Source organism: Hesperophylax consimilis, chromosome 8 (genome assembly GCF_061612785.1).
Source record: "Hesperophylax consimilis isolate HC1 chromosome 8, BYU_Hcon_1.0, whole genome shotgun sequence".
NCBI classification, from domain to species: Eukaryota; Metazoa; Arthropoda; class Insecta; order Trichoptera; family Limnephilidae; genus Hesperophylax; species Hesperophylax consimilis.
Window position 1 is genome coordinate 34,940,295 of NC_142843.1, and position 27,404 is coordinate 34,967,698.

The following is a 27,404-nucleotide window of genomic DNA, read 5'->3' on the forward strand; positions in this document are numbered from 1 at the left end:
GATTTTATACAGAGTCATGAGATCAAGGTATGTTCGCCGGTTAGATAGAGTGGAGACTTTATAACTCGAGAGCATATTTATGTACCCGCGTTTGGGTGCGCTCATTCTGTAATTGAGGCAACGCAGAAATTTCTTTTGAATACTTTCAATATTTTCTTTATAGATATCGTAAAGTGGATTCCATATGGAGGTGCAGTATTCAAGTTGAGAACGGACCAGAGTGTGGTAAAGAAGAAGATATGTTTCAGGTTTTCGAAATTCACGGCTGTTTCTGATGACAAATCCTAGCATGCTGTAAGCTTTATTCACAATATTATCAATGTGCGCATCGAAGTGGAGTTTGGAATCAAAAAGAACGCCTAGATCTCTTATACAGTAAACGCGCTCGAGTAAATAATTACCAATACAATAATTGTGTTTGATAGCGTTGTGGTTTTTAGTAAAACTTATTTGTTTACATTTATTGTAGCTTAGGTAAATTTTGTTTTCATTGCAAAACGTTTCGAACCTTACTAAGTCGCTTTGTATGAGCAGACAATCGTTTAGATTCCGAACAATGGCAAATATTTTTATGTCATCAGCGTACAAAAGATATAAACAATGCACGAAACATTTAGTAACAGTGTTAATAAAAAGAATAAACAACAGCGGACCCAGGATTGACCCCTGAGGCACGCCAGAAGTAACTGGTTCCCATGTAGAAGTGTGTCCTCGTAATGATACGGCTTGTTGTCTTTTTGTTAAATATGAGATAAACCAACGTAATAAATTTCCTCTAATTCCGTTGTACATAATTTTTTTGATAAGAATAAGGTGGTCAACCTTGTCAAAAGCTTTTTTGAAATCGCAATATATTGCATCTACCTGGTGGCCTCGATCCATACTAGTAAATAAGAAATTTGAGTAAATAAGTAAATTACTCATGGTAGATTTGCCTTTTACAAACCCGTGTTGTTGTTCAGTAATTTTGGCAGCAAGCTGGGGATATATATTGTTATGGACAAGTCTTTCCAATAGTTTAGGGATCGCCGAGAGAATGGATATTGGTCTATAGTTTTCCACTCTTTGACACGAGTCACCCTTGTGGACCGGTATAATATATGCCAACTTCCACCTATCAGGGAAAACTCCATCACTCAGGCATTTATTAAATATTATGGTAAGCGGCACACACAGTGACGACGCAGCAGATCTAAGGAAAAACGCCGGTATTCCATCGTGACCCGCACCCTTGTTTATGTCCATCGATTTTAAACTCGAGTGCACTTCTTTTTCCGTTAGTTTAATTGTGTGAATGTGCGCAAGTCCAGAGTCCTGAACTTCCTCAAGTTGGTCAATGTTAATAATTGGGTCATTGATAGAGGAAGGTTCAAATGTTGACTTAAAGAATTCAGAGAACATATCACAAATTTCCTGGGCATCGTCAGATTTGCGCCCTTCGAAGGACATTGCAGCAGGGTATCCATCAGACGATTTTAATGAGGATATGTATGACCAAAAGCTTTTGGTGTTATTTTGAAATGAACTTTCGATGTTGTCAAAAAATAACCTTCGGGTTTCATAAGTCAATTTTTTGTATGTAGCACGTAAGAAGGAAAATTCACGATAATCAGAAAGACCTTTATATGTCTTCCATTTGAGCCAGACTTTATCTTTTTTCCTTGATAACCTAATAAGTTCTGGAGTAAACCATATGGGGAATTTGTCATTTCGTCGTGCCAATACTGGAATAAGCTTATCAATTACATTGTTTATTTTTAAATAGAATCGATCTACTGCTTTTTCGGCTGATAAATTTGCGATTTCAGATAACCAATCAATACAATTAATGTCCTCATTAATCTGAGCATAATTAGCTTTCCTGAAATTGCGCCTACGCTGTATTTTGTTTTTGATTTTTTGTTGAATTACGAAGGATATATCAAATTCAAGGGCTGGGTGGTGTCTATCCTCTGAGATGAGAGGGTTGTTGCTACGTGTAACATTTGTTTCACGACTGTAGAATACGAGGTCTAAGTATTTTTCATTATGGTTAGGTATACAGTTATATTGGAATAAGTCCATCAATGACATTGCTTGAAGCAACGTTTTCGATGCAGCCGTATTTGAGGAGGCGAGACCTTGACTGCTGTTTTCGGAAAATGACCAAGTCAGAGTTGGTAGATTCATATCTCCTAGTACACAAAAAGTATTATTTGGTTGTGATGAATATACAGATTCCAGGTTTTTGGAGAACGTATCATAGACCGTAGGTTGTGAGGCAGGAGGTATGTATACTGCACATATGATGAGATTGAAAGACCTTACCGGAATAGAAATGAAGATTTGTTCGATTTGACCATTTTCCCAGTCATCGAGCCGGGAAGATGCGAGCTCCTTGCGCACTGCTACCAAAACACCGCCTCCATCCATTTTACCAGTGAGTGTACGGTCCCTGTCACGTCGGAATACCATGTAACGCAAATCTATGAATTCAGCAGTATTTATATTTGCTACAAGCCATGTTTCAACTATAACTATAACGTCGTAGTTATTCGATAATACATTAATTAGTAGCTCCTGGGTTTTGGTCCTAATACCACCACAGTTCTGGTAATAAACGGTTATAGATGATGATGAGATCATTTCACCAGAGTGGGAGTGCCGTTTGACATATTCCACAATCGCACGAGTGATACATTATGCAGGGCATATGAGGCTTCGAAATTACATAAAAAACATAGACTACTTATTAGATCAATGAATGTGAAATATGTTGACATTTTAGAATGTGAATGAATATGTGAGAAACATGGTATTGGTTTAAAGTTATAGGGATATTGCGCGCTAAACAAAAATATAAAGTAGCTTTGAAAGAAACAAATTACAGGATACAGAATACTGTGAGAAAGCGGATACCAAAGACAGCAGTAACATGTTTGTAGTCACATGTTTTGCTGATCATGTGTGATTATCTTTTGAAGGTCTCCCTCACGGCGAATGGTGAAAACCCGAGAGAGATCGTTTCTCTTCGCCAGAATACTGCCGTTCCGCACCCATATGTATTTAAAGCCGTTAGCTTTTCCGGCGGCTCGTGTTTTGGCAAATAGGATTTTATTTTTCAATGTAAGGTGCTCGTTTATATAAAAATTGGTGGTGGGAGCACCAAATCCTAATTGTTCCGTGGTAAGGCCGCGGCGAGTCCTTGCTGCAGCGATGACATCATCACGAAGTCGTTTTGTGGATAGCTGTACGACTATATTGCGCGGACGGTTGGAGGGCGAGGAGTGGCCGCGAGCGACGCGATGCGCAGAAACCACATAGCTACTTGGAAGCGGGACGTTAATGTTGGATCCTATTTTCTCTATTAATGTCATCAAATTTTCGCCCTTTGCTTCGGGAATCCCATGGATGTCTACATTGCATATTCTGCTGCGCTGCTCCATCTCATCTTGTGCATCTCGGAGTGACTGGACTTCTTGCCGGAGGTTTGAGTTTTCTTCTTGGAGAACGCTCACACATCCCAGAATTTTTGTGTATTGGTCCTTCCACTCGTTAGATAGCGCATCTAATTTTAACTGAACAGCGTCAATTGCTTTCTTGTTTTCAGTGCGCATGATTTCAAGTTTCGACTCAAAAAAATTGATTAATGAGTCAGTGTCAATGTTAATCATTGACTGATGCGCCGACGGTGAATCAATAGGGCCAGACGTGGTTGCTAAAGGTGAAGATGTATCTTTCTTTGCACTGCAAACCTTGCGAGTTTTAGACATTTTGGTTGATTTATATCTTAGTTTGTAGGTAGGTTTCTTATAGTTGTTCAGAAATACCCCTTATTGAGTTAAAATTAATTTAACTTATTTGTCTATGACAAAAAAAAACCTCTTCACAAATTCAAAAAGATTTCAAAAATTCAAAAATATAAATTGTCTGTGGTTATAGCTTACAATGACAGTGAATTCGTTATGCGTAATTTTTCAGGGCAATATGTAAAGTTGTTTCGCACTGTCAACACGAAATACACTATTATTTTGATTAATTTTTCACTAGTTTATTTTTCACTAATTCATCACATCTTTCAAAAATTATATAAAGTCATGGAAAGTGATGAAACAAAAACTTTATTAACTGGGTTAAGTAGGTTAGGTTAGGTTTTTTTCATCATTTTTAATGACTCTATATCACTTTTTAAAGGTGTGTTGAGTAGTCATTATGTGAGTTAGCATGAAACCGTTTCAAATAGTTCCGGCAACTCCATTTCAAAAATTGTTACCAAATCAAATAAAAAATGGAACTAAATCATAAAGTTGGTTGTTTTCAGGCGAAATCAATAAGCAATAATTTATTGTTAAACAAAACATTAATATTTTTTGAATTATTTGGCGGTTAAAAATAAGCCGACGTAGCACAGTGGCTTAGTGCACCTGACACGTAATCAGAATGGTGTGGGTTCAATTCCCGTCGGCTGCATTAATTTTATCTATTATTTAAGATTTTTTCTATTTATATTTGTGTTTCATGCTAATAATTATAGCTTATAATAAATTGATTAATAAAATGTTTATGTAAAAGATTTAATTTATTTGCAATGCGCTGTGGGGTGATCCACCACTGATACTAGGGCTATACTATATCTAATCTACAGCATAGACATATGAATATTAGTAGACCTGCCCTAAGTGATTAAAAGCGTATTATTCTCCACTCCCCATACCGGTTCCATTGGAGCCGGCTGTGCTCGCGTATGGCCTCAAGTGAATTTAGAAAACGTGACGTCATCATTCTTGTGCGAACTATGGTCGAGGCATCATCGGTTCATTTTACGAAATAACACGGCAAAATGGTGACTTGTACTATGAAAACTTGTAAAAATAGATGTGAAAAAGAGAATAAACCCAATTGTCGTATTACATTCCAAATATAAGCATTATTTTACTTTATTTTAAGCATATTCACATCGTATAATATGGATCAGTTGTAGAAACATAAATACTATCACATCGAGACACGTCTGGACGTGAAACACAAAGCTGGTTGGTTGCTGGGAAGTAAATTATGAACATTTATAAAAGTGTCTTAACTAAATACATAAACGAAATATTCGACTCTGAAAATAGAAGAAATTTATTTTGCCGAATTTGGACTTCGCAAATTTGTTCATAACGTGGCGAGTAATTTGCGCTCCCATGTAAAAATGTCTATTAATTCAAAAGCAGATTTTACTTTTAAGAACTAAATGGTGATATTATAAGGCGAGATGCCTATTATACTATCAGATTGATTTATTGACGAATCACAGTCAGCTTTACCCTCTTCGTTCTTCAACAGTTGATTTTACCCCTCATCCTTAATTTCTAGTCTATTAATATTCATATGTCTGTGATCTACAGGCTGTATCTGATAGGTGCTGTACTTAGAGTAACAATATACAGTGCCACAGTATTCTATGGTACTGTAATAATAGATAATAGAGCCCCCTCTCTGAGAGACCGCCCCCGGGCCGCCCCACGCACAGCGCGCGCCCCTGGATTTCTTGATCAGCGATTACAACACAGCCTGCATTATATTCGAACTCGTATATATATATTCACGGTTATTGCGAAACTAGAATACGATGCATGATGACCTGAGTTTTTGCATGCGGCACATCTACCAACAAGTTCATAATATCTAAGATGTAAAATAATGAGATATGTTCGTTTACGCGAACTGATGTTATTTATTTATTTTTAACTAACTGACGTATATCTGGCATTGCTGGGGGTTATCTCTAGGAGATATACATATACCATCGTGGACTTTTCTGTAGCCTTTTCAAGATGTACAATATCTTAGTACATTATTATGAGGTATCTCAACGTAAATGCCCGAATTTTTTTTACGAATTGTTTACAAAGAATGAACACTTCTCTACTTTCCAAAAGTATAATGTACATGTATTGTATATATAAACCTACCAGAAGAAATTCTCTAAATGAAAGTTAAAACTGTATCAAAATCTATTGCGTAGTTTAGAATAACTAAGCCCACAAACAGACGATATTTTATTATATTTAATTAATTAATTGATTAAAGATTAACGCCATATAAATATTATAGTGATCTACATTGCATTGATCTACATTGCATTGATTTATATTGCATTGATCTAAATTGCATTAATCTACATTGAAATAATCTACATTGCATTAATCTACATTGCAATGATCTACATTGCATTGATCTGTATTGCATTAATCTACATTGCATTGATCTATATTGCATTAATCTACATTTCGTTGATCTACATTCCATTGAACTAGATACTTTGCATTTATCTACATTGCATTGATCTACATTGTATTAACCTACATTGCATTGATCAACATTGCATTGATCTACATTATATTAATTTACATTGCATTAATCTACATTGCATTGATCTACATTGCATTGATTTATTTTGCATTGATCTACATTGCATTAATCTACATTGCAATAATCTACATTGCATTAATCTACATTGCAATGATCTACATTGCATTGATCTGTATTGCATTAATCTACATTGCATTGATCTATATTGCATTAATCTACATTTCGTTGATCTACATTCCATTGATCTAGGTACTTTGCATTTATCTACATTGCATTGATCTACATTGTATTAACCTACATTGCATTGATCAACATTGCATTGATCTACATTATATTAATTTACATTGCATTAATCTACATTGCATTAATTTACATTGCATTAATCTACATTGCATTAATCTACATTGCATTGATGTAAATTGCAATGATCTACATTGCATTAATTTACATTGCATTGATCTAGATTGCATTGATCTATCTTGCATTGATCTATCTTGCATTGATCTAGATTGCATTGATCTAAATTGCATTAATCTACATTGCAATAATCTACATTGCATTAATCTACATTGCAATGATCTACATTGCATTGATCTGTATTGCATTAATCTACATTGCATTGATCTATATTGCATTAATCTACATTTCGTTGATCTACATTCCATTGAACTAGGTACTTTGCATTTATCTACATTGCATTGATCTACATTGTATTAACCTACATTGCATTGATCTACATTATATTAATTTACATTGCATTAATCTACATTGCATTGATCTACATTGCATTGATTTATTTTGCATTGATCTACATTGCATTAATCTACATTGCAATAATCTACATTGCATTAATCTACATTGCAATGATCTACATTGCATTGATCTGTATTGCATTAATCTACATTGCATTGATCTATATTGCATTAATCTACATTTCGTAGATCTACATTCCATTGATCTAGGTACTTTGCATTTATCTACATTGCATTGATCTACATTGTATTAACCTACATTGCATTGATCAACATTGCATTGATCTACATTGTATTTATTTACATTGCATTAATCTACATTGCATTAATTTAAATTGCATTAATCTATAATGCATTGATGTAAATTGCAATGATCTACATTGCCTTAATTTACATCGCATTGATCTAGATTGCATTGATCTATCTTGCATTGATCTAGATTGCATTGATCTATCTTGCATTTATCTAGATTGCATTGATCTAAATTGCATTAATCTAGATTGCATTGATCTAGATTGCATTGATCTAGATTGCATTGATCTACATTGCATTAATTTACATTGCATTAATCTACATTGCATTGATGTAAATTGCAATGATCTACATTGCATTAATTTACATTGCATTGATCTAGATTGCATTGATCTATCTTGCATTGATCTAGATTGCATTGATCTAGATTGCATTGATCTACATTGCATTAATTTACATTGCATTAATCTACATTTCATTGATGTAAATTACAATGATCTACATTGCATTAATTTACATTGCATTGATCTATCTTGCATTGATCTAGATTGCATTGATCTACATTGCATTGATCTACACAAAAGTAGATACATGCTTACTATGTCACTAGTTTTTGCTGTAATTATTTTTGTTATTGTGAGAATTTTGACGACAAAGTTAAAAAATAATATTATGGTTGTAGATAATTACTCAGATAATCATCTCATTGTGATGATCTTGAAGGTTATTATCATCTGCGGTTACAACGCATCATAATCGTTCCATCGTTACTTAATATTATTTTAGCGTTCACCATCCATCAATCCTTGTATCTAAAAATACGATTCAGTGGTTAGGAATACATATCTCGTTTTTTTAAATGATTCTTGGCAGTTCGATCTCGCCTCGAGATGCCTCCCGCGGGGCTAATTGCCGGCGAAGATATTTCATTTCTGCTCGAGCTTACGACGAGAGATATTTAGACAGAGCGCGCTGCATGTCAAGGTAAAAAAAAAAACAAAACCAAAGTTTAATTGTCAAAGGTACAAGTTAAAAATATTTAACATTTTGATTTTCGTATTTGTAAAAACAACCTGTCAACTTCATAAAATGGCAAGTGTAGTTTGACGATTTTTTACATTTTAAGGGTCACTGAAAAGTCTACATGTTTCTAGGATTTAGACAGTTTTCACATTTGAAAACGTGAATTAAAAAAATCACTGGTGAAGTGCCAAAAATATATTTTTAAGTGAACATGTTGAAATGGCATATGTGCCATCACAATGCTCAAAATAAAGCTCTAAGTGCCAAAAATTAAAATTAAAGTAAACATGTTGAAAAGTTATACGTGCCATAGCAATACACCCAATAAAGACATAAGTGCCACAAAAATATTTGTGGCCTATACTGTACAACCTGCATAAAAACAAACCAGTCGTATGTACCGATTGTGTTTTCTCTATAAATTCCTTTATTCCTTTCAAACACTATTTAAATCTGAGTTTAATATTTTGGCACTTAGTGCTTTTAAAAATTCAGGTATTCATATTATTTTATTGTTCCTCTAGTTAAATACTAACGTAATAAAGTTAAGATCTTCGATAAATAGTAGTATATATGTATTTTATTTTCTTTGATTTGGTATTTTAACTTTACTTTTATGATTAATGTGTAATCATAATCAGGTACAAAAATTATTTTTTAAGTAGTGTAATATAATACCCCTGGATATCTAGTACGGTTGATCGATAAAGGTTGTATCGATAATGTCGGTAACTTGTCATTTTTCCATATCGCAAATGAGAAGAAAAAAACAGTTCACAACGATTAAGTATTTATAGTTTATTATAAGTGATTTTTTTTGTTCGTTGGCGATCTGCAGTAATACTAGGGGACGATGACAAGTTGCCGACATGTGACAAGTTCGATCCAATCTTTATCGATAGACTGTGCTAAATACCCTGAAGAACACTCCGACTAGCCGAAGTGGATGAAACTAAATGAACATTTCAAATAACCAGTTTCTTATTCGAAATCTGAATTGCTTATAAACGTGCTCGTATTGTGTGGTCTCTATAAATAAAAATAATAACAAAACAACTATTTTGATAGACGTGACACGGATTTAGGAAAGCCATTGGAACGAAAGTCCTCAATGAATTAATCGTCCCCCCATTAACCGATTGATCGACAGTCATCAATCTGTAATGAAGTTGACACTAGCGGCAATCAAATACCTGGCGTTTCCATTGAACTTAACAAACAGGTTACCTGCTCACATCACATTGTACTGGCTAAGCGGTAAACTGTAAACACAATCACGTATCGCGGCACGTAATATCGGTATTGACGTTATAAGGAGACCGTGGCGGTAATGAAATACTTACTTGTCACCTTTTTTCACTTATATTTATGACGTTAGTCCATTTCAACGTCGTTTGCTATCGATCATTTGTGCTGACAAAAAATTTACCTATATTTAATAAAAAAAGAAAGAGAAACATTCTGTCAAACGACTGGAGCCAGTGAGACTATGGCGTCCCCAACTGCGGCTGAAGTTAGTGTGGGGAAGGAGATGGAGAAGTTTCAGACTATTCAGATCTGGTCACTAAACATGGCTAAAGCAATTTCAGGACTCTAGCAGGGCTCGCGGGGTATTCACTTATAACTGACTGTTGCCTGACTGGGTAAGTACGTGCCGCGTACATCGAAAATAATCCAGCCAGTAGGTAGATGAGCCCTACCTACGATGCTTCGCTAGTATGTTCTAATACGATGCGTTTTGCATGGGCGAACATTCCATAATATTCTAGTAATGCACGCTACATGCTTTTTATTATTTCTTTCTTCTTTTTATCTGTACTATACTAAAACTAACTATGTTTTATATTTTATTTTGCTTATTACTATTTATGTTATATTTTTATTTATATGTACATGTTACATGATTAATACATTTATTTAGAGAAGATACATTAGAGCACCATACTAGGCAGCTGCCTGTTTCATGGTGCCCAATGGAGGAATGGTTAGTTTGAATTTAAGTCTAGTGTAAACATATTTTTGTAGAATTATTAAAAAAATAAAAATTAATTGGTGAAAAAATGTTTTTAATAACTCACAAAGTTTTCTATAAAATATACACAAATATATCAAGTAGTACGCATATGTACATACGTACATACATACACATGCACACGCAAGTATATATAATACATACATGTATATATATACATATACATACATATACATACATATACACAACATACATATACTTACATACATGTATCTTATTCCTCACACATGTTAACAATATATACACCTCTATCTCAGTACATCTATCTAGTAGCATCTCCTAGTAACAACTAAACAGTGATTTATGCATCCTGTGAATATTTTACATCGAAGTGGTGTCGATGCAGTCCCAATAGCAATTTTTGTTAATTATAATTGTTAAAACTTTGTAAATGTGAAAAAAAAACACTTAAAATACTTGATTTGTGTGGCGATTTATACCCGCGACCTTCGGATTGCTAGTAGAGCCCTTACCATCGACCACGGAGGCTGTCTGAGCTGGTATCTATTGTGCAATTTCGAGTTTCGGGGAATATTTTCTCCATGCCTCGTGAACTGAGGGTGTAAAGTACCTGGGGGATGGTTTTTTTCTACCCGATGAGTGGGCTGCCTATAGCAACTTATAGGACTGAAATACTATATTTTTTTGTATTTTTTTTTTTTTTTGTCTGTAGGTATTTTTTAAATTTTATTTATATATATTTTTTTTTTTTGTAAAAGATTTTTTATTTTGATTTTTATATATTGTTTTAAATAAATGTGTTTGTAAAATTTATACTATATTTTTTTGTATATCTGGTTGCAATTTAATTTTTTATTTAAGTCCACTCATCAAGGGGGGAAGGTTATAGAGACTGGGAATGGATAGGTGGGTTTGTCGTCGGGACTTGAGCGCCCGAGACATGCTATGCTTGGATTTGAGTGCATAGGAAGTTTCGTATAGAATCTTTTGGCTAATTCTACCACATGTGTTTTAAATGGGGGGATTTTCGTGCCTGAATTAATAATGCTATTTCGGACAAACCAAGGGCTTTTGGTATATCTTCTAAGTGTGACATTCTGGAATGTGGCGAGACTTTTTGTGTTACCTGTGCCCCAAATGGGTGAGGCGTATGACACGATGGGGCGTATTTGTGTTTTGTAGATGAGTAGTTTGTTTTGTATGGAAGTTTTTGAGTTTGAGTGTAGCAACGGGTAAAGGGCGTTGGATGTGTTTTTTGCTTTTTGTAGAGTGTTTTTTATGTGTTTTGTCCATGTGAGTCGTCTGTCGAGCATTTTAATTTTCCCCCTTTTTTCTAAAGACCGACTCGGTGACCTTTTTGTAAGTTTTGACTTTTAAAAAAATTAACGAATTTATTTTAACAAATGATTTACTTAAAAACGAAAATAAAAATCGGAAAAGGCATAACATAAATTCGACTACAAATGAGATGCAGATTCACCAGTTTCCCTCATGTACCACTAGTTTCTTGACACCATGTATGGAAATACAAGAATGATCGAGACATATATTCATGTCTTTTATAAAATGTTGTGTATCTTCTGCTTTTGTTGTTTTGTGTAAAGATGAACAGAATTTAATCCCATTCTTATGAGTCATTTTCACATTTATATCGTTTATTTAGGTATTTCAATTTAATTTTTTTTAAATAAATGTTAAATTATTAGTTGAGAGTTTTCTAGCTAGGGAATTAGACACTGGACTCCCCTTTTACCCGTAAAAGATAAGTAAAAATAAAAGATAAACCCGATAAGTTTCACGTAACACCTTGTAAAAAAGTATAAAAAAAGTTTCAAAATAAATTCAGGAAATCAAAATCGAAAATTCATTATTGTGTATTGCATCTTAATTTTCCTTAAAAAATATTTGTTTAAAAGTCGTAACAAAGCTTATTCACTATCATTATCAGATAATAAGCGAACCCGTTTACGCACATTTTGTACTACGTCAAGGAATGTAGCACCGTGTTATTTTGAAACCGTGTAAAAAGGGAGTCTAGTGTATTGTTAATATCTGCATTGATATTTAAAAGTAATTCAAAAGAGATTCGTTAAGAGTATGATTAATGATTCACTCTCCGCTTGTACCGAGGCAATTTAAAATATGTACGTACTAAGATACTTAGATAAGGCGTTTTTTTATATCGCCATCATCTACTTACTATTAATGGTTTGTTCGAACTTGACCGCATGAACCGAGAGAACTTAACATATTTATAATATTACATCATAGAGCTATACAATTAGAGGCGCTACTGCGTACTAATATCTGGTAGAAAATTGTTCCACTATTACGCTAAGCGTACACCAAAACCGACTTTGTCGGCCGATGGCGGACAGAACTACCAGGACGAGTAACTCGGACGAGTACATAAATAAACCAATCCGATGTGTATGTGACGATTATTGTAATTTCTTGAATGTTTATCCCACAGGGTTGGTCTATTATAAACACAACTAATTAATTTTTCAATATCCATAGCCGTTTAGGTAGACAACAACAAAATTTAACTATAAGTACACTCAATTTGCACTGTAAACGCCGGCAGACTGGCGAGAAATCCTAACAAGTTCGGACTCGACGGTTTATCGGCCGTTTTTTGAGCGTCATCGGACGTTGACGGTCGTGTTTGTGTACGCGCTCTCTCTCTTTTACAAGTGTTTGACTCAATCGTCCGAGTTCGGCCGTCATCGCTCAAGCAAACTTCGGCCGATGACGGATTAGGTGTACGCGAGCCATTATAGCGAGAATTCGGTAGTTCTGGTTAGAGCGTTGTGAGAGTTGGAGGTCAGTTGGAGGTAAAAAAATCGAACCAATTTTTCCGCTTCATGTCTCGTCTAAATTTAATACATCAATGTATTACATAAAGTTTTATTATTATACTCGTGGGCCAGGAATTCATTTTTTTGGCGGATCGTTTTCAAAGCTGTTAGTATTCTGTATTGTATTTTTATAACGATAATACTTTGTTCAAAGATTCTCTAGATAGATATTATCGAGCGGTAAAAGAAGCGTAGGCAGTAAGTATTAGTCTCCATATTTGATGAGAGTAGATACATATATTATTATAATGAACTTTATTCCATGAGATGCGTTGACTGTCATTGTGTTAGGTAGTCTTGCAATTAACACTAAGCAGTAATCTCTAAACTGTAAAAATACTGTTGTTTAAATGGTACAATTTCTCCATTGTGATCTCGCTTATATTTTTTAATTACATAAATATATCACGTTCGTTACTACTTGTCTCTCCCTTCCCACAGGCAACAGGGTGGCAATACTTTCTATTACTTACAGATTTTTTCTATTTTCTATTGAATGAGGATTTTGAATGAACACTGGCGACTATAAACTACTATTGTCTCGTTATGTTAATGTTAAGTTATGTTATGTTTTAATGTTTCGTCTTATATGTAGTGTTGTTGTAATTTCTTTTTTACTTTATGTTACTCTTAAGTTTTACTAATATTGCTTCATATATACTTTGTTAATTTATTTTTTATTCTTTTCTAATTATACTTGTGATCACAATTTTACATTTGTGTATTTTGTACCTACTTTACAATGGATTACATTTATTTACTGTCAGTATCTCCTGTATAGTACAGATATTCTCCTATGTACACTGCATCATGTATCACTTTTATGTAAAAGCCTTTATAGGCGTATATATAAATATATATAAATTATAAAATATAAATACATTTGCGCAAACCCATGAAAAATCACTTACTAACAATCACGTCATTTTCTTTGCAGGTGTAGGCAGAGAGGACAGAAAACAACTCGGTCTTGGCACACACTCCTTGCCTCATTCACATTCATACATACCCTTCTGTTATTCCTATTCATTGTGTTTATATCAGCATTTCTTTGTGAAACTCAAAATTTCTCCCACGATTATACATAGTTTTATCACATATACGTCTCAGAGATTTCATTTCAAGGGCATTCAGTCTGATTTCGTCCTTCCTCTCCCAGTTCTATGTCTCAATGCCGTACATCAGGATAGGTACCGGTACTCCATTGTGGACTGCTAGCTTCTTTTCTTTGGACATGTTCTTAGCACCAACCGTGTTCAGTCCTCCATAAATGAAGTTTCTTGCATTTTCCCTTCTTTCGAAAACGAGATACTATAATTGAAGTATTAATAATCGCATGTTAGCTAAAAACAGGCAGACCTTTGAAAAATTACGATATCTGAATTTATTTTTCAAGTTTATCCCTACAAAATTTAAGCAAAATTCGAACATAATTTCAGACACATTTGAAATTAAGAAATAAATGTTTTTTCTTGTAAAAACATATTAAATTATAGGTAGGCACTTCATCGCTTGGCTGAAGTTTGGAATCAAAGATTTATGAATTAATTAATTATGTACAATTTTTTCAAGACCCGAAAGGTTAACCCTTTATAACAATAACAATTGATACGCGCAAAGGCTAAACTTTATGTCTGATGTGGAGAGCTTTGTTCACACCAACAATACATAGATTTTTATTCCGGGGGTGAAGGAACGGCCTCAGCTTTGCACTAAGAATATAACTGGATAGATTATTTAGTGCACTGAAGGCTGTACCGCGAGACTGTCATTAAATTTAACGATCAAAATACCATTTCATCCGCCAATAGGAGGAGGGCCCGATGAATCTACAGCCCCCATTAGAATAATTCGTTGAATATTTACCATTATCATTAAAATGGAACCAGTTAAACTACGGAAATGTTGCGTAACAATTTTTTTTTATTATCAATTAAACAGAGGCTATTATTACAGTTAAAGTACGTTATAAAAGCAATTAAAAATACATAGACTTAAAAATTGCACATTTTTCATAAATCTTTAAGGTTTTTTCATCTATTTTTCAACCCCTATTTCATGTTATGTCATAATCTGAGAAATATGATAAAGTAACAATTTTACAGGGATTTAGCATTAAATTACACAAAAGAAAGATACATAAACGATAATTTCCAATGTGAGTCGGTACAATTACTAAAGAAATTGTCGGTACTACCTACGTCAAAAGCAAACGGCGCGATAGTAAATTTTCGATTATCAAATAATGTCAGTTGAAAAAAAGAAAATAATAATATTTTTTTAACGACAGCTGAAGTGATATTTTTAAGTTACATCAAATATAATTCATCATCATCACTGGCAGTAATATATAATAAAATAAAAAAAGAGTATAATTAAACAAAAAATTATTCATGTCTGAACATTTATCCTTTTCGGAGAGGTTATCAAACTTGCAACTCAACCAAGGAAAAACATAAATCCAATACAATTCAAAGGAAATTATCGTTTACTCTAATAATGTTATATAAAGTTTAGGTAGTAACTTACTTGCATATAAATACAATGTTGATCAAAACTATAACCAAGCAATAAGAATCTGTCTGGAATACCAAATACATTTATTATGTCAATAATATAGAGCGCATACAAAATACATTTATTAAGTACCTCGGTTATAAATACAACAATAATTATATCTGCACTCTTCAATCCCTGAAATCCAGGCGAACGGTAGCTGACATGACATTTCCCCATAAAATAATATACAACGAAATAGATTGTTTATTTATTTTTCGGAATAACTTTATTGAGTAAAACCTCAAATTGTAATATTTAAATATTGAAGACAATATTAGTGATTTCTAAACGAAAATCTGTGTAATATTTAAATATTGAAGACAATATTGAAATAGATTGTGACTGATTTCCTTTTGGACAACTTTTCTTATCACGATTCGAAAATTTCAGCCCGTTTGGTACCATAGAGCCTGAAAACATGGCCTTTTTTAGTTCGAACTCAAGTCTGAAATGAGTGCCCATAGGAATGATGATTTTTTCAGAAACTTCCAAAGAACTTCTGTCCCAAATAAATTACAAAATCCCATCTAAAAGAACTCGCCACACCAACCTTTTTTACACAACTAGTAATAAAACAAACGCTGCAGCCAATTCCCCGAATTCTCGCATCCTTCAAACAATCAACTCAATTCAAACAAGCACAAATAGCGATATATTTTTTGATTCTCTCCCTCTATTTAAAAAAAATAAATAACTCACTGAATTCGCACACATAACACACACATGCACACTTAAACACACACAAATACTCACACACACCTCTCTCCTTCCCTAACATACTAACTAATGTATAATATACCACGTATGTATATATGTCAGCGACATGTGATTGGTACCAATTATTGTACTAACTTGTATAACTTTGTAACTATTGTCCTCTATGTAATTATGTACTGTTTGTTTCTGCAATAAAAATAAAAATAAAATAAGATTTCTCAGACTTTTCCAGACAGAATGAAATTTCCCACATAATAATTCTTTGGTGAACTGCTTAAATTAGTCAAATTACAAACGTTATAAAGTTCAGACCAAGGATGTAGCATACGTCATAACTTTCTTTCGATTAAATTAATTAGTGATGGGAAGATACTTGCCTTAGCCTCGAGGGTCTCCAGTTGGGCCATTCTCGGGATGCCCGGGGCCGCGCACTGCAACAAATAATTAACAACATCAATTTAAATTACAATTAAACATTTCAGGCTTCGCCGAGAGTAAGTGGTTAATTGGCAGCCATTTTTTACAATCATTAATTGAGATGTAGACATTTAATTGTTCTGGGCTTGTTATAAAGGAATACGGAGAGAGTCGAATCATCAGGGATCTATGTACGGTGAAACTATTTATTTTTGTTAATTAATCAATAAAGTACAAATATATTTTATATTTAATTAAATTTTAAGTTTATAATAAATAGCTCATTCCTTAAGCTTGTAGATTTTTTTCTGGAGAGTTCTAAACAAGAACATTGAACGTAACATGAACATAAAAAGCCCTTTTAAAAGAACGCATATAATGTACCCACTGGGCATAATCTAGAATCTAGATTAACATACTGAAATACCTAGTTACCATTTAGAATTCAAATCAATCAAACATACTGATTTCGGTTATGTCCGTGAGGGATTGTGACTCTGGTTCGATGATCTCGAATTTGTTTTGAATTTGAGTGTCATTTTCGATGGAACTGATTGTGTCATGGATTCAGACATGAGACAAAATTCCTACCTATAATATAATATTTTGACAAAAAATAAATTTAATTGTCATTTTCAAAGTAGGAACTGATGGAATTGAAAAAGTAAAAATATATTTACGAAAAAGTTTGTTAGTTGCTGATGTAAATATTTTTTTCTTACAGCAAATTGTCATTGTTCTGAAATGTGTCGAAATCATGAACTTTCATAATATTACAAAAACTTTCTGCTTCGAAAATCCTTCTATCCAGTGATTTTTCTCGGTCTCGAAACGTATCGACACAAAAATAATTTATTAAAAACATAGATAAAAAAATACGTTCGATTTAATAAACAGTGTAATAATGAGAGCGTCAGTTTTCAAGGTTCCGAATTATAAACAAGAATAGGTCCCAATAAGACATCTGCCCTGATGATGGACACTGCAATGCTGTCCGAAACGTTGGCTAAAGAAGGAGTTAGCGCAACACGGCATAATACCCCAAAAACAAATAACAAAAATACTTTTGGCCGTGAAAATCTTAAATCATTTTTAAGAATAGGTCGAAACATATTTATTTTTATTTTATTTGTATTTTTCCGATTCATATACTTTGAATACCTACTATTATTGATATTGTGTCACTATTTATTGTGGTATTAATAATTATTGATTTCGTTTACGATTTATCTTAAAAGCTCCACGGTTCAGCTTTATTTAAATCTAGTTTAAATTCAAATTTTGAATTAAGTACCTACCTAAATACTTAATTTGTATGTTTATTATAGCGGTTAATTCGAAACGTTTTAATAATATTTCGGAATCAAATGTTTCGATTATGACCATCACTAGTAGATGAGCACTTTCCCCAAAGTTTGTACATTGCGTTTTTGTCATGTACCTCGATTTTTATTGGCTTTTTCACAGTTACAAAATATATATTTTTAAATGTAGTATGTATATTATTATCATGTCCCATTTCTACATTCAATGAAACAAAGTTTTACATGAAAAAAAAATTGTCAAGGTTAAAGTTTGTCGGGTACTTGCCGATACACCCTGTATGTAAATATACATTTTTTTAAATTCTTGTTAAAGCAATCCCGATGCGTTACAAAAGTCATTTTAGGACGGGACGAACTCACAACTTTTTAGTGGATAAAGTGGAAAAAAATTATAAAATTACTAACAATTGATTTACAGTTTTTTTTTTTTTTTTTTTTAAAAAGAAAGACAAAACATTCCCGGGTCACGAATAACCCAACAATGTTTGAAAATCTCCTACTACCACTACAGAAAGCCGAAAATGTTGCTTGTGTTGTGATGGAGGACTTAGCCAGCCGAGGAATCGAACACGCGACGCTCAGGTGAGACCCAAGCGCTATGCCCACTCAACCACTGACCGGTCGGTTTATTTAAAAAAATACAGTAAAAATACAATAGCCGAACTGCCCCCACAAAAATCGATTGTGTTTATAAAGTGATAAATTGCAAATATTCCATGAAGAATTCACATTATAATCCCCATTAGTATTCCTGGAAATGAAAATTACGTATTATGGTAGTTAGTCCCCGAATTTCAGAACTGAAACAATTCCGACTTGTATTGGTGGAAAATTAAAAGTAACGGAATGGAAAGCATAAAAATATGAAAAAAAATGTAAGCTTTAGCGAAAATGCCCAGGTAACCAAACCATTATTTATAAGACTTTGGAATACACGTAATATTTCTTGTACGAGGTGACACGCGCATACATCTCATCATAAAAAATCACGGCCTTAGAACTTACAAACAGCAGAGCGTGAAGCTAAAATGGTGGTCGGCGCACGCACGAAATGTATTATACGTTAACATTGACAACGTAAATTACCCGGAGGCTTTCGTTTTCAGTCACGAATCCGCCAAAGCAAATAAAAAAATCAAAGTAATAAACTATTTATAGCAAAGCTTAAACAAGTTCATAAAACAAATAATGACGTTCCTAGTGGTGAGATGTTTTTCATTTCGTGGAAAAGGGATTTTATTGCTTTAAGGTTGTAAAAAGCTTACTTGCGAATCAAACAGACAATAAAAGCAATGCAATTTAATCATCCAACCACAAGAGCTTTGCGGTTCACCAGTTTTTAAGCTTTAGTGAGTTATTGTATAGAGTATATATCCAGTGGCGGCTTGTGGTCTTATAAAGTATAGAGAACATATATGTTTAGTATTGTGTATGTACACCTACGAAGGTACCAACATACCTCGTTAGCGGAAGATCAAATCAACGAGGCGATATATCATGGCAGCAGAATAATCCTCACGTATTTAATGATCACTCATAGTATATATATAGGTATATATATAATATCAATTATTTCTTTTGTACTCTCAAACATGGTCTTGCTTTTCAACTTACATATTCACCATCGCAAAAGTATAACCCATGTCAAACTATCATAATAATGTGTATTAAACAACGCGAACAAGTTAATTACCTAAGTCAATCGTCAACTTGCTCACTAATTTAGATTCTTTTCTAATTTATTTTTTTTATGTCTAAAAGGGTTATTTTTTATCAGTAAGGAAAAGACCTATCGCACAAACATTGTTTAGTGTAAAAAACATTTATTTACAATTTAGCATGCATAAATATAAATATAACATAAAAACATACAAATAACAATGGATCCCAGTCCAAGCAAAAAAGCTAAAACGGGATCTGTCATTTTATTTACAGTATTTGTAGCTGGAATTAAGTTTGCCACCTAGAATATCATTCGCAAGCGATACGGGGCGATTTGTTTGACAAAATTAAAAGACATTCATTTTTTGTTCATGTTTCTCAGGAGGAACTTTGGTGTTGAAAGGGTTAATGACAAACAAGTTAACTACCTACGCAAATTATAATAATACCCGCCTTGTGTGCATTAAACTATCAAACATTAATAAGTTAATTACTCGACACACAAAAAAGATCGACTGTCAACTGCAAATAATTCGCCATACATTAAAAATAGCCGTACCTACTCCATCCGAACTCCATCAAAACCAATCGTTAATGGTCGGTGTTATTTCGGTACTTTTGTTGGAGGCGCGCCTCCAGGTAAACAACACGTGACCATGACCATATCGACTGCCGTTCATTTCGATTGCATATGGAGCCGCCCCCGGTAATATACAGGTGGAGCAAAAGTAATCATCTTATTTAAAAACGCTATAACTTTTGCAAATGGGGCCAAATATCAATTCGGTTTTGACATTTGTGAAGTGAACAAACGCAGAATACAAATCGACAAGATATGTGGAGCAAAAGTAATCACCCTATTGGAAAACGCTGTAATTTTTGCAAATGGCCCCAAATGTCAATTCGGTTTTGACATTTGTGAAGTAAACAAACGCAGAATTTGAATTGACAAGACATGAATCGGTTTACTCCGCGAAAACGCGGAATAACAAGCAGTACCAATGTTTATCATAAAAAAAATACAGCAAAAGAACATCGGGTATTTACTTTTGCCCCGTTCTGTAGATTATATTGTTTGCGAATGAAATTGGATTTGTACTGCTAACAGAACTAATTAAAATAAAATAAAAGTATTTTCAAATTATATACTTTAAGACGTAAAATTTTAACGTTATTGTGCGATAATTTTTATGACACATTTCCGCGGTGGGTACCTAGCATACACTGTTTTCAAAGTGGAATGCGAAAAAAACAATTTAGCATCCAGATCAATGACAAATTTTGCACTTTTATCTATGCAGATTTTTTTTTAATAATGCCTGTTTTCTATAAAACACCTGTTTTCACAATCACGTCTTTGAAATCGCTTTTTGGCAACACGTAAATCTGCGTGTACCTATTTTCAAGGCACACAACGAATATAAAATTTTAAGAAAAAATAAATTGACCAATACCTTGAGAATTTCAATAAATTCAATCGAACCTGACATTGATAGTGACAGATATATAAAAATTAGCCAAAATATCTCTTGTTTTATATTGCCTTTTTTTTGTAAATAATAAGTGTTTTTAAAGGCTTTTTAATTGGGGATAATTTAAATTACGGACTACCGATTTATCTTAAATTTATGTAAATTAAATTTTTTTACGATGCATTTATTTTTCATTATATTCATAAGATTATTGTGATAAATTGAATTCTTTAATGGCCTATAAGTCATAAGTTAAAACACAAACAAATAAAGTAGCAATCATCTGTACTAGACCTTTTAAATAAAAAAATATTAATGAGTTTGGTTGAGTATTCTGGCCTCAAACCTTAACTAATATTTAAGTCTTGTATGAAATAGGCCGCGCATCTGTTCCTTTTAATAATAGGGGTACATCATATACAGGATGTCCGGGGGTAAAGTGTAGAAGTAAAAAAGATAAATAACTTTTTTTCGAAATTCCAGTGTAAAAAAAAATATTTTTCCATAGAAGAATATTTATTTTCCCACACAAACAATTAATCTTTTTTTACCTAAAAACTACCTTAAACACTAAAATTTCTAAAAAAGTAATTTTTCTTTTTTTACTTCTAAAATCATGTAGTAACATCCCCCGAAGTTTGCGCACTTTACCCCCGAACACCTGCATATTAAATTATCTTATTTATTTTATTTAAGTATTATTATGTTGACTGTACAGCTTAGGATTATTGTAAACGAAAGTGGCGGCAAATAGGAGTGGCCTAAGCCAGCAGAATCCGGAAGATCATTACATTCATTCCACAAATCATGAAAAAATTATCACGAGTATCTTTTAGACGCACGCGAATAATTCTTTATTCTATTTGCAGTATTGATATACATAATATTCATATATAAAACAACAGGTAGGCAAATTTAATAAACTTATCATTTGGTCCGAAGGCCGCAGAGACATTGCATTGTTTCATGAAAGGTAAAGCAAGCTGTGAATTTGTATAATGACATTTGTATCGCTAGTCTATACACAAATTACAGGACTGCAGACAATCTGCATTGCTAAGTTGCAAATCTCGCGAATGCATTAGACTTTTGAACAATAGAAGTGTATTCAGAAAACGACCAAAATGTTTCCATAGACAAAGTGAGTAGGCACTGCTTATCATATCAGAGTTGAAATAGGTTATATTATATTATATGGGTAGGTACTCCGTTCTCCGAGAAGATTTTTTTTCATCTAACGAAGGTACCGACAAAATATGATGTATTTTTGTGTTTATGAGTAGTTCCCTGGTAGGTACTGTTTTTTCCCATACTGTAGTATTGATATTTGGTTATAGTTTCAATACCACCCAACAGATATCGATAGAGTGTGTAGATAAAAGTTATTATTTATTGTTGAAGTTGTAAGATATTTCCATTGGTGGCGGTAGTTACGCCACATGACAGAGACAACATGTCGGTTGTACCCGAATGATTGCGAGTACAGCCGATGCTAGCCGATACCTAGGTAGGCAGCTCAGTTCGAGTTGCTTCCCTCCTTCTCGTTAGAATAACACAGTCTCTCCTGTAGAACGAACACATGTCCTGCTAGACATTAATTGTATGTATCTTACGATAATAAGGTAACTCGTAATCTTTAAAGGACCAAAATATTTATTGGAAACTCCCGATAGATAATTAGTAATATATCAGTTTATTACAGGTACACACATAAATAAGGGTAATCTCATTCCTTAAGATTCGATAAGACAGGTCAAATATTTACGCCTTTACATTCTCCTCTTAGTTTTCATCCACGTTATAAATTAGCCTCATGGGCTGGCTCCAGATATTAAATTATTTCGTGGCGCCCATACAATATAATTTACATTAACTCCACACGGGGACCCGAGAGGCCTTAGGGAAAGTAATTTCCCTCAGGGCCTATGTCATGTTTGGGGCTGTGTTCAGGATTTTTTTAAAGAGAGGGAGAAGAGAAGGTTGGTCTCATTGGTAGAGAACCATATTGAAAGAGGGAGGAAACAATTCGCCGGAAAATCGTTCCACAGTCGAGCTGTTGAACTCAAGAACGAGTCGTGGAAACGACATAATTTCGTATGAAATATTTTTGAAAATACACCGAATCCATCAATCTCACCAGTTCTTCGGAACATCATCCATTGACATACGGGTAGTACAAGGACAGCATTCCCACCTTACGCCTGTTCTCTAAAGATTGGAATCCGTATGTTAAGATTGGAAATCTTAACGGACTGACCTCACGTTTCTGCACAGGGTCAAGGGTTTATTTCAAGTATTTTGGGACTCCAGGCCAGTAGTGGATGCCAAATTCAACAATTCGAATTAGGTACCTCGTGCGATTCTCTCTTCACGTTAATTCTCTACTTCATATTCAAGGCTTCTTACGATAGCTGTACAGCACTTTTTATGTATCATATCATACCAGCAATATATTTTTGGTCGTGACAGGAATTTAACTTGCATCCTCAAACTCACAGGCCCACGTACCGCCATGCAAGTTGTCTATATAACCATGTATGTTTTATAAGACTCTATAATCTACTAGACTATTGCACACAGAGGAAACAGCGAGCTGATGAGTTCTAACGAATTAAAACCAAGTATTGCTTCACATTCTGATACTGAACTAAAGGCGTGGGAACTTCAGTAATGGGTTACTCCAAGCAACTGTTTCACCGACGACAAACCACTATACCAGGCGCACCCGAGTGATCCAAGATCAGCGGTGGTTCGTGACCTATCTCATTAAGAGTCCAACCGGAGATTTTAAAAAATTAACTGAAAATTTTTTTTACTATATTACCCACATCTATTTTTACTAAAAGATGTATTTAAAAAATATATTTTACTGAGAATTGAACCTTCCTCTCCAGTGACGGATAAAATGAGTGAACCACGCTATCATTTAAGCAAAATACTAATTGGATGGTACCGAGATTTATTTCGTATATTAACTGCTGTAAATTTTTATGTTAATGTCATCCAAATTCAGAAAAATGCGCGTGTGTACGTGTGTGTGTGCGGGAGTGCCACTAATAGTTGATAGAATGCGTTATCATCGATATTGGGAAGTGGGTTAGTTTCCTCTTCTTAGGTTACATTTCGTTCATTCTTTCTTTCAAGAAAACAAAATCAAAATTCAAATAGATGTATTCAAAAAGGGAGGAAAGAGAGAAAGAGGGGAGGGTTATTTTTTCCATAAATGTATATTTTTTCCCAGATCTAAATGAATTTTATCATATTAGAGATTAGCGACCTAGTAACAAGATAGAATTTGGCGATGCATGAAGTCTGCGGCAACTGAATGTTATAAAAAGTTTATTATAATCGAAATTTGTATAAGAATCATGTATTTAAAAATACATCTAGTAAAATTAATTTATTTCAATGACACCTCAAAATACGATAGTCACAGATAGTCCGAAAAATCTTGAAAAATACTATTCCGTACAAATTTGCTGTTTTTTCAATTTCAACAAATTTCATAGATTCCTTACGGTTCGCACAAAGCACGAAGACTATGTTCTGGATGAACCATTTGATATGACATAGTCCCATAGTGGCTGATTTTGAAACGTACTTAATGGGATTCATTTTGAACTTGCTTACAGAGTGGTATTTTTAGCACGGACTTTCAATGGCGCGATATTTAAAGTGTGGTAAAATTATAATACATGTTTTTCTTATTTTCGAATAATTTTTGCCGGATTGCACCACACAAATGCACGTTAGAGAAAACCGCCACTGTTCAAGCAAGATCCATGCTAACCTCGTGTTGTCTTTTTGGTTTTTTAAAGCACGACTGAACATAATACTCAGAGCCCAGCAATGTCAGCTAAATTGCAAGATACGAATAATAAATGATACCTTATTAAATAAATTACTCCCTCTATCAACAATGAAATTGCAGACTACAGTAATTCATTCTGTGGCGACTCCCACAGGACATTGGCAAACTAGAAGGGTTAGTGGCATGGGCGTAGCAATTGCTAGAGTGACCCCAATCTCGTATAAAATAATATTTGAAGGAAAATTGGGTAGGCACTCTTACTCTTCAGTTTTATTTTCCTTCATAATTAAATGCTTTCCATTTTTAAGCCTATGGTAATGAATTGAATTTGACAAATATATTATTGGCAGTCAAAAATACAGTTCACCGAGTCCAAAAATGTTGGAGATTCGCTGAAACCTAGAATTGATAAATTTAATTTGGGAGGACGTGGGAGGTAGATACCACCGCCCCAGGAACTATTTATTGGATAACGAACACCTCTGCCGTGGGTCACCCCAAGTGGTTCGCTAAGTTTGATGAGCAGAGGTGCCAGGGTTCATGGGCTGAGGCTTGTCCGTGGTGAACCTTGCCCCGCTGTGGCTCATTGGATATACTGACCCTCATATTCCTACCCATCCCTCATACCTCTTTCTTTTGACGATATGAAGTTGTTTAGGGTCATTAATGATGTGTACGACTGCATAATCTTGCAAGAGAACCTTAACAACTTTTTCAAATGGTGTTCTAGTAATAAACTGCAACTAAATATTAACAAATGCCAAGTTATGAGGTTCCACAAAATCAAATACCCAATAATGTATAATTATTCACTGTGTAATGTTGACTTAATCAATGTAATCGAAATACTTGACCTAGGCATAATGTTTGATCAGAAACTCTGCTTTGTATCTCACATAACTTCCATCGCTAACAGGGCTATGAAAATGTTAGGTTTTATAGTAAGAATTTCCAAGGATTTTAAAAATATCAACACATTAAAAATTCTGTTCACATCTCTCGTTAGAAGTATTCTAGAATACAACTCTACAATTTGGTCACCTGTCTTTAATAATCACTTTAATACCATTGAAAGAGTTCAACGCAAATTTTTGAGGTGTATTAATTTTAGGCTTGGAATTCCTTTAGAAACAATAGATTATGATTTTTTATTACATTCATTGAAATTGCTTAAGTTAAGTGATAGAAGAAAAATTTTTGATCTTATATTTTTATACAAATTTATAAATTATCAGTTGGATAGCCCTGACATATTAATGTTGATTCAATTTCATGTACCTACCATTAGATCAAGATCCTCAGGATATAACTCAGTTATAAATAGATTGCACACACTTGGGAACTTTTATGCTAAAATCGCAGATACTTTTAATATTCCCCTTGTAAAGTATAAAGCTGCACTAATAACACATTTTAACGCCACTTATTTTAATGAGGTCACTACATAACAGGCTATTGTCATTGCTTCTTTCTTTGCTGTTATTTTATTTGTTATGTTTTAACTTAATTTAATTCTTTAATTTTTCTCATCAAAATTTAATACTGCACTATGTATATGTAAAAAAATAATTAAAAAAACCTTTGTATGTAAACGGCACTTGTGCCGTAAATTCTAAATAAATAAATAAACAAATTTACATTAAATTTTCTCCATATTTTCCTAAAATAGACCCTTTATACATCATCCCCAAAGATCAACGTCAGGTCAGGGCCCCTGGGATTTTTTTTCGTCAGGGCCTCGTATGTGGAGCTAATCTTAAAAAAGTGGACGTGGAGTTGGTAGAGATATAATGAAACATTAAGGAAGGTATTTAAAAAAAAATCTTGCTACAGAATTAGTATAAGATAGAGACAACTAAAGGCGTTCTATACATCATCACCAAAGATGTCATAAGCCCTGAGAGAAATTGAAAATGGACAAACAATTGAGTGAAATATTTTGAAATTTTTCAAGAGAAAAATCATGAAATAGTAATATTACGTAAAAGATACACCATTCTAAATGCGACGCTATCATTCCTCATAGTGAACAATGTGGAAGCATTATGGTGCTGCCACACGCAAAGCTCACATCAACAGATAATATAAAGCACAATAGCGCTCGCCATACAATCCCATACAGACCCGACACACGTAAAAAGATGCGCTATAAGTGTGGTTCTGAACTTCGCTAACCGAATTTATTTTACGTAACCGCTCCCGACGCGATATTTGAAAAGTTATG

At 33.7% G+C, this 27,404-nt stretch overlaps 1 protein-coding gene across 4 annotated transcripts in view; it reads right to left on the reverse strand.

Annotated features, from left to right (window-relative positions):
* sprt (PDZ domain-containing protein sprite) overlaps positions 1 to 27,404 on the reverse strand; it is a 189,569-nt gene that overhangs the window by 82,382 nt on the left and 79,783 nt on the right. For all 4 annotated transcript variants that reach the window (XM_089634613.1, XM_089634612.1, XM_089634610.1 and 1 more), the window contains one exon: positions 16,871 to 16,924. In XM_089634613.1, the coding sequence (XP_089490739.1) occupies positions 16,871 to 16,900 (30 nt within the window). In that variant the 5' untranslated portion in view covers positions 16,901 to 16,924. The remainder of the gene's footprint in view (positions 1 to 16,870; positions 16,925 to 27,404) is intronic.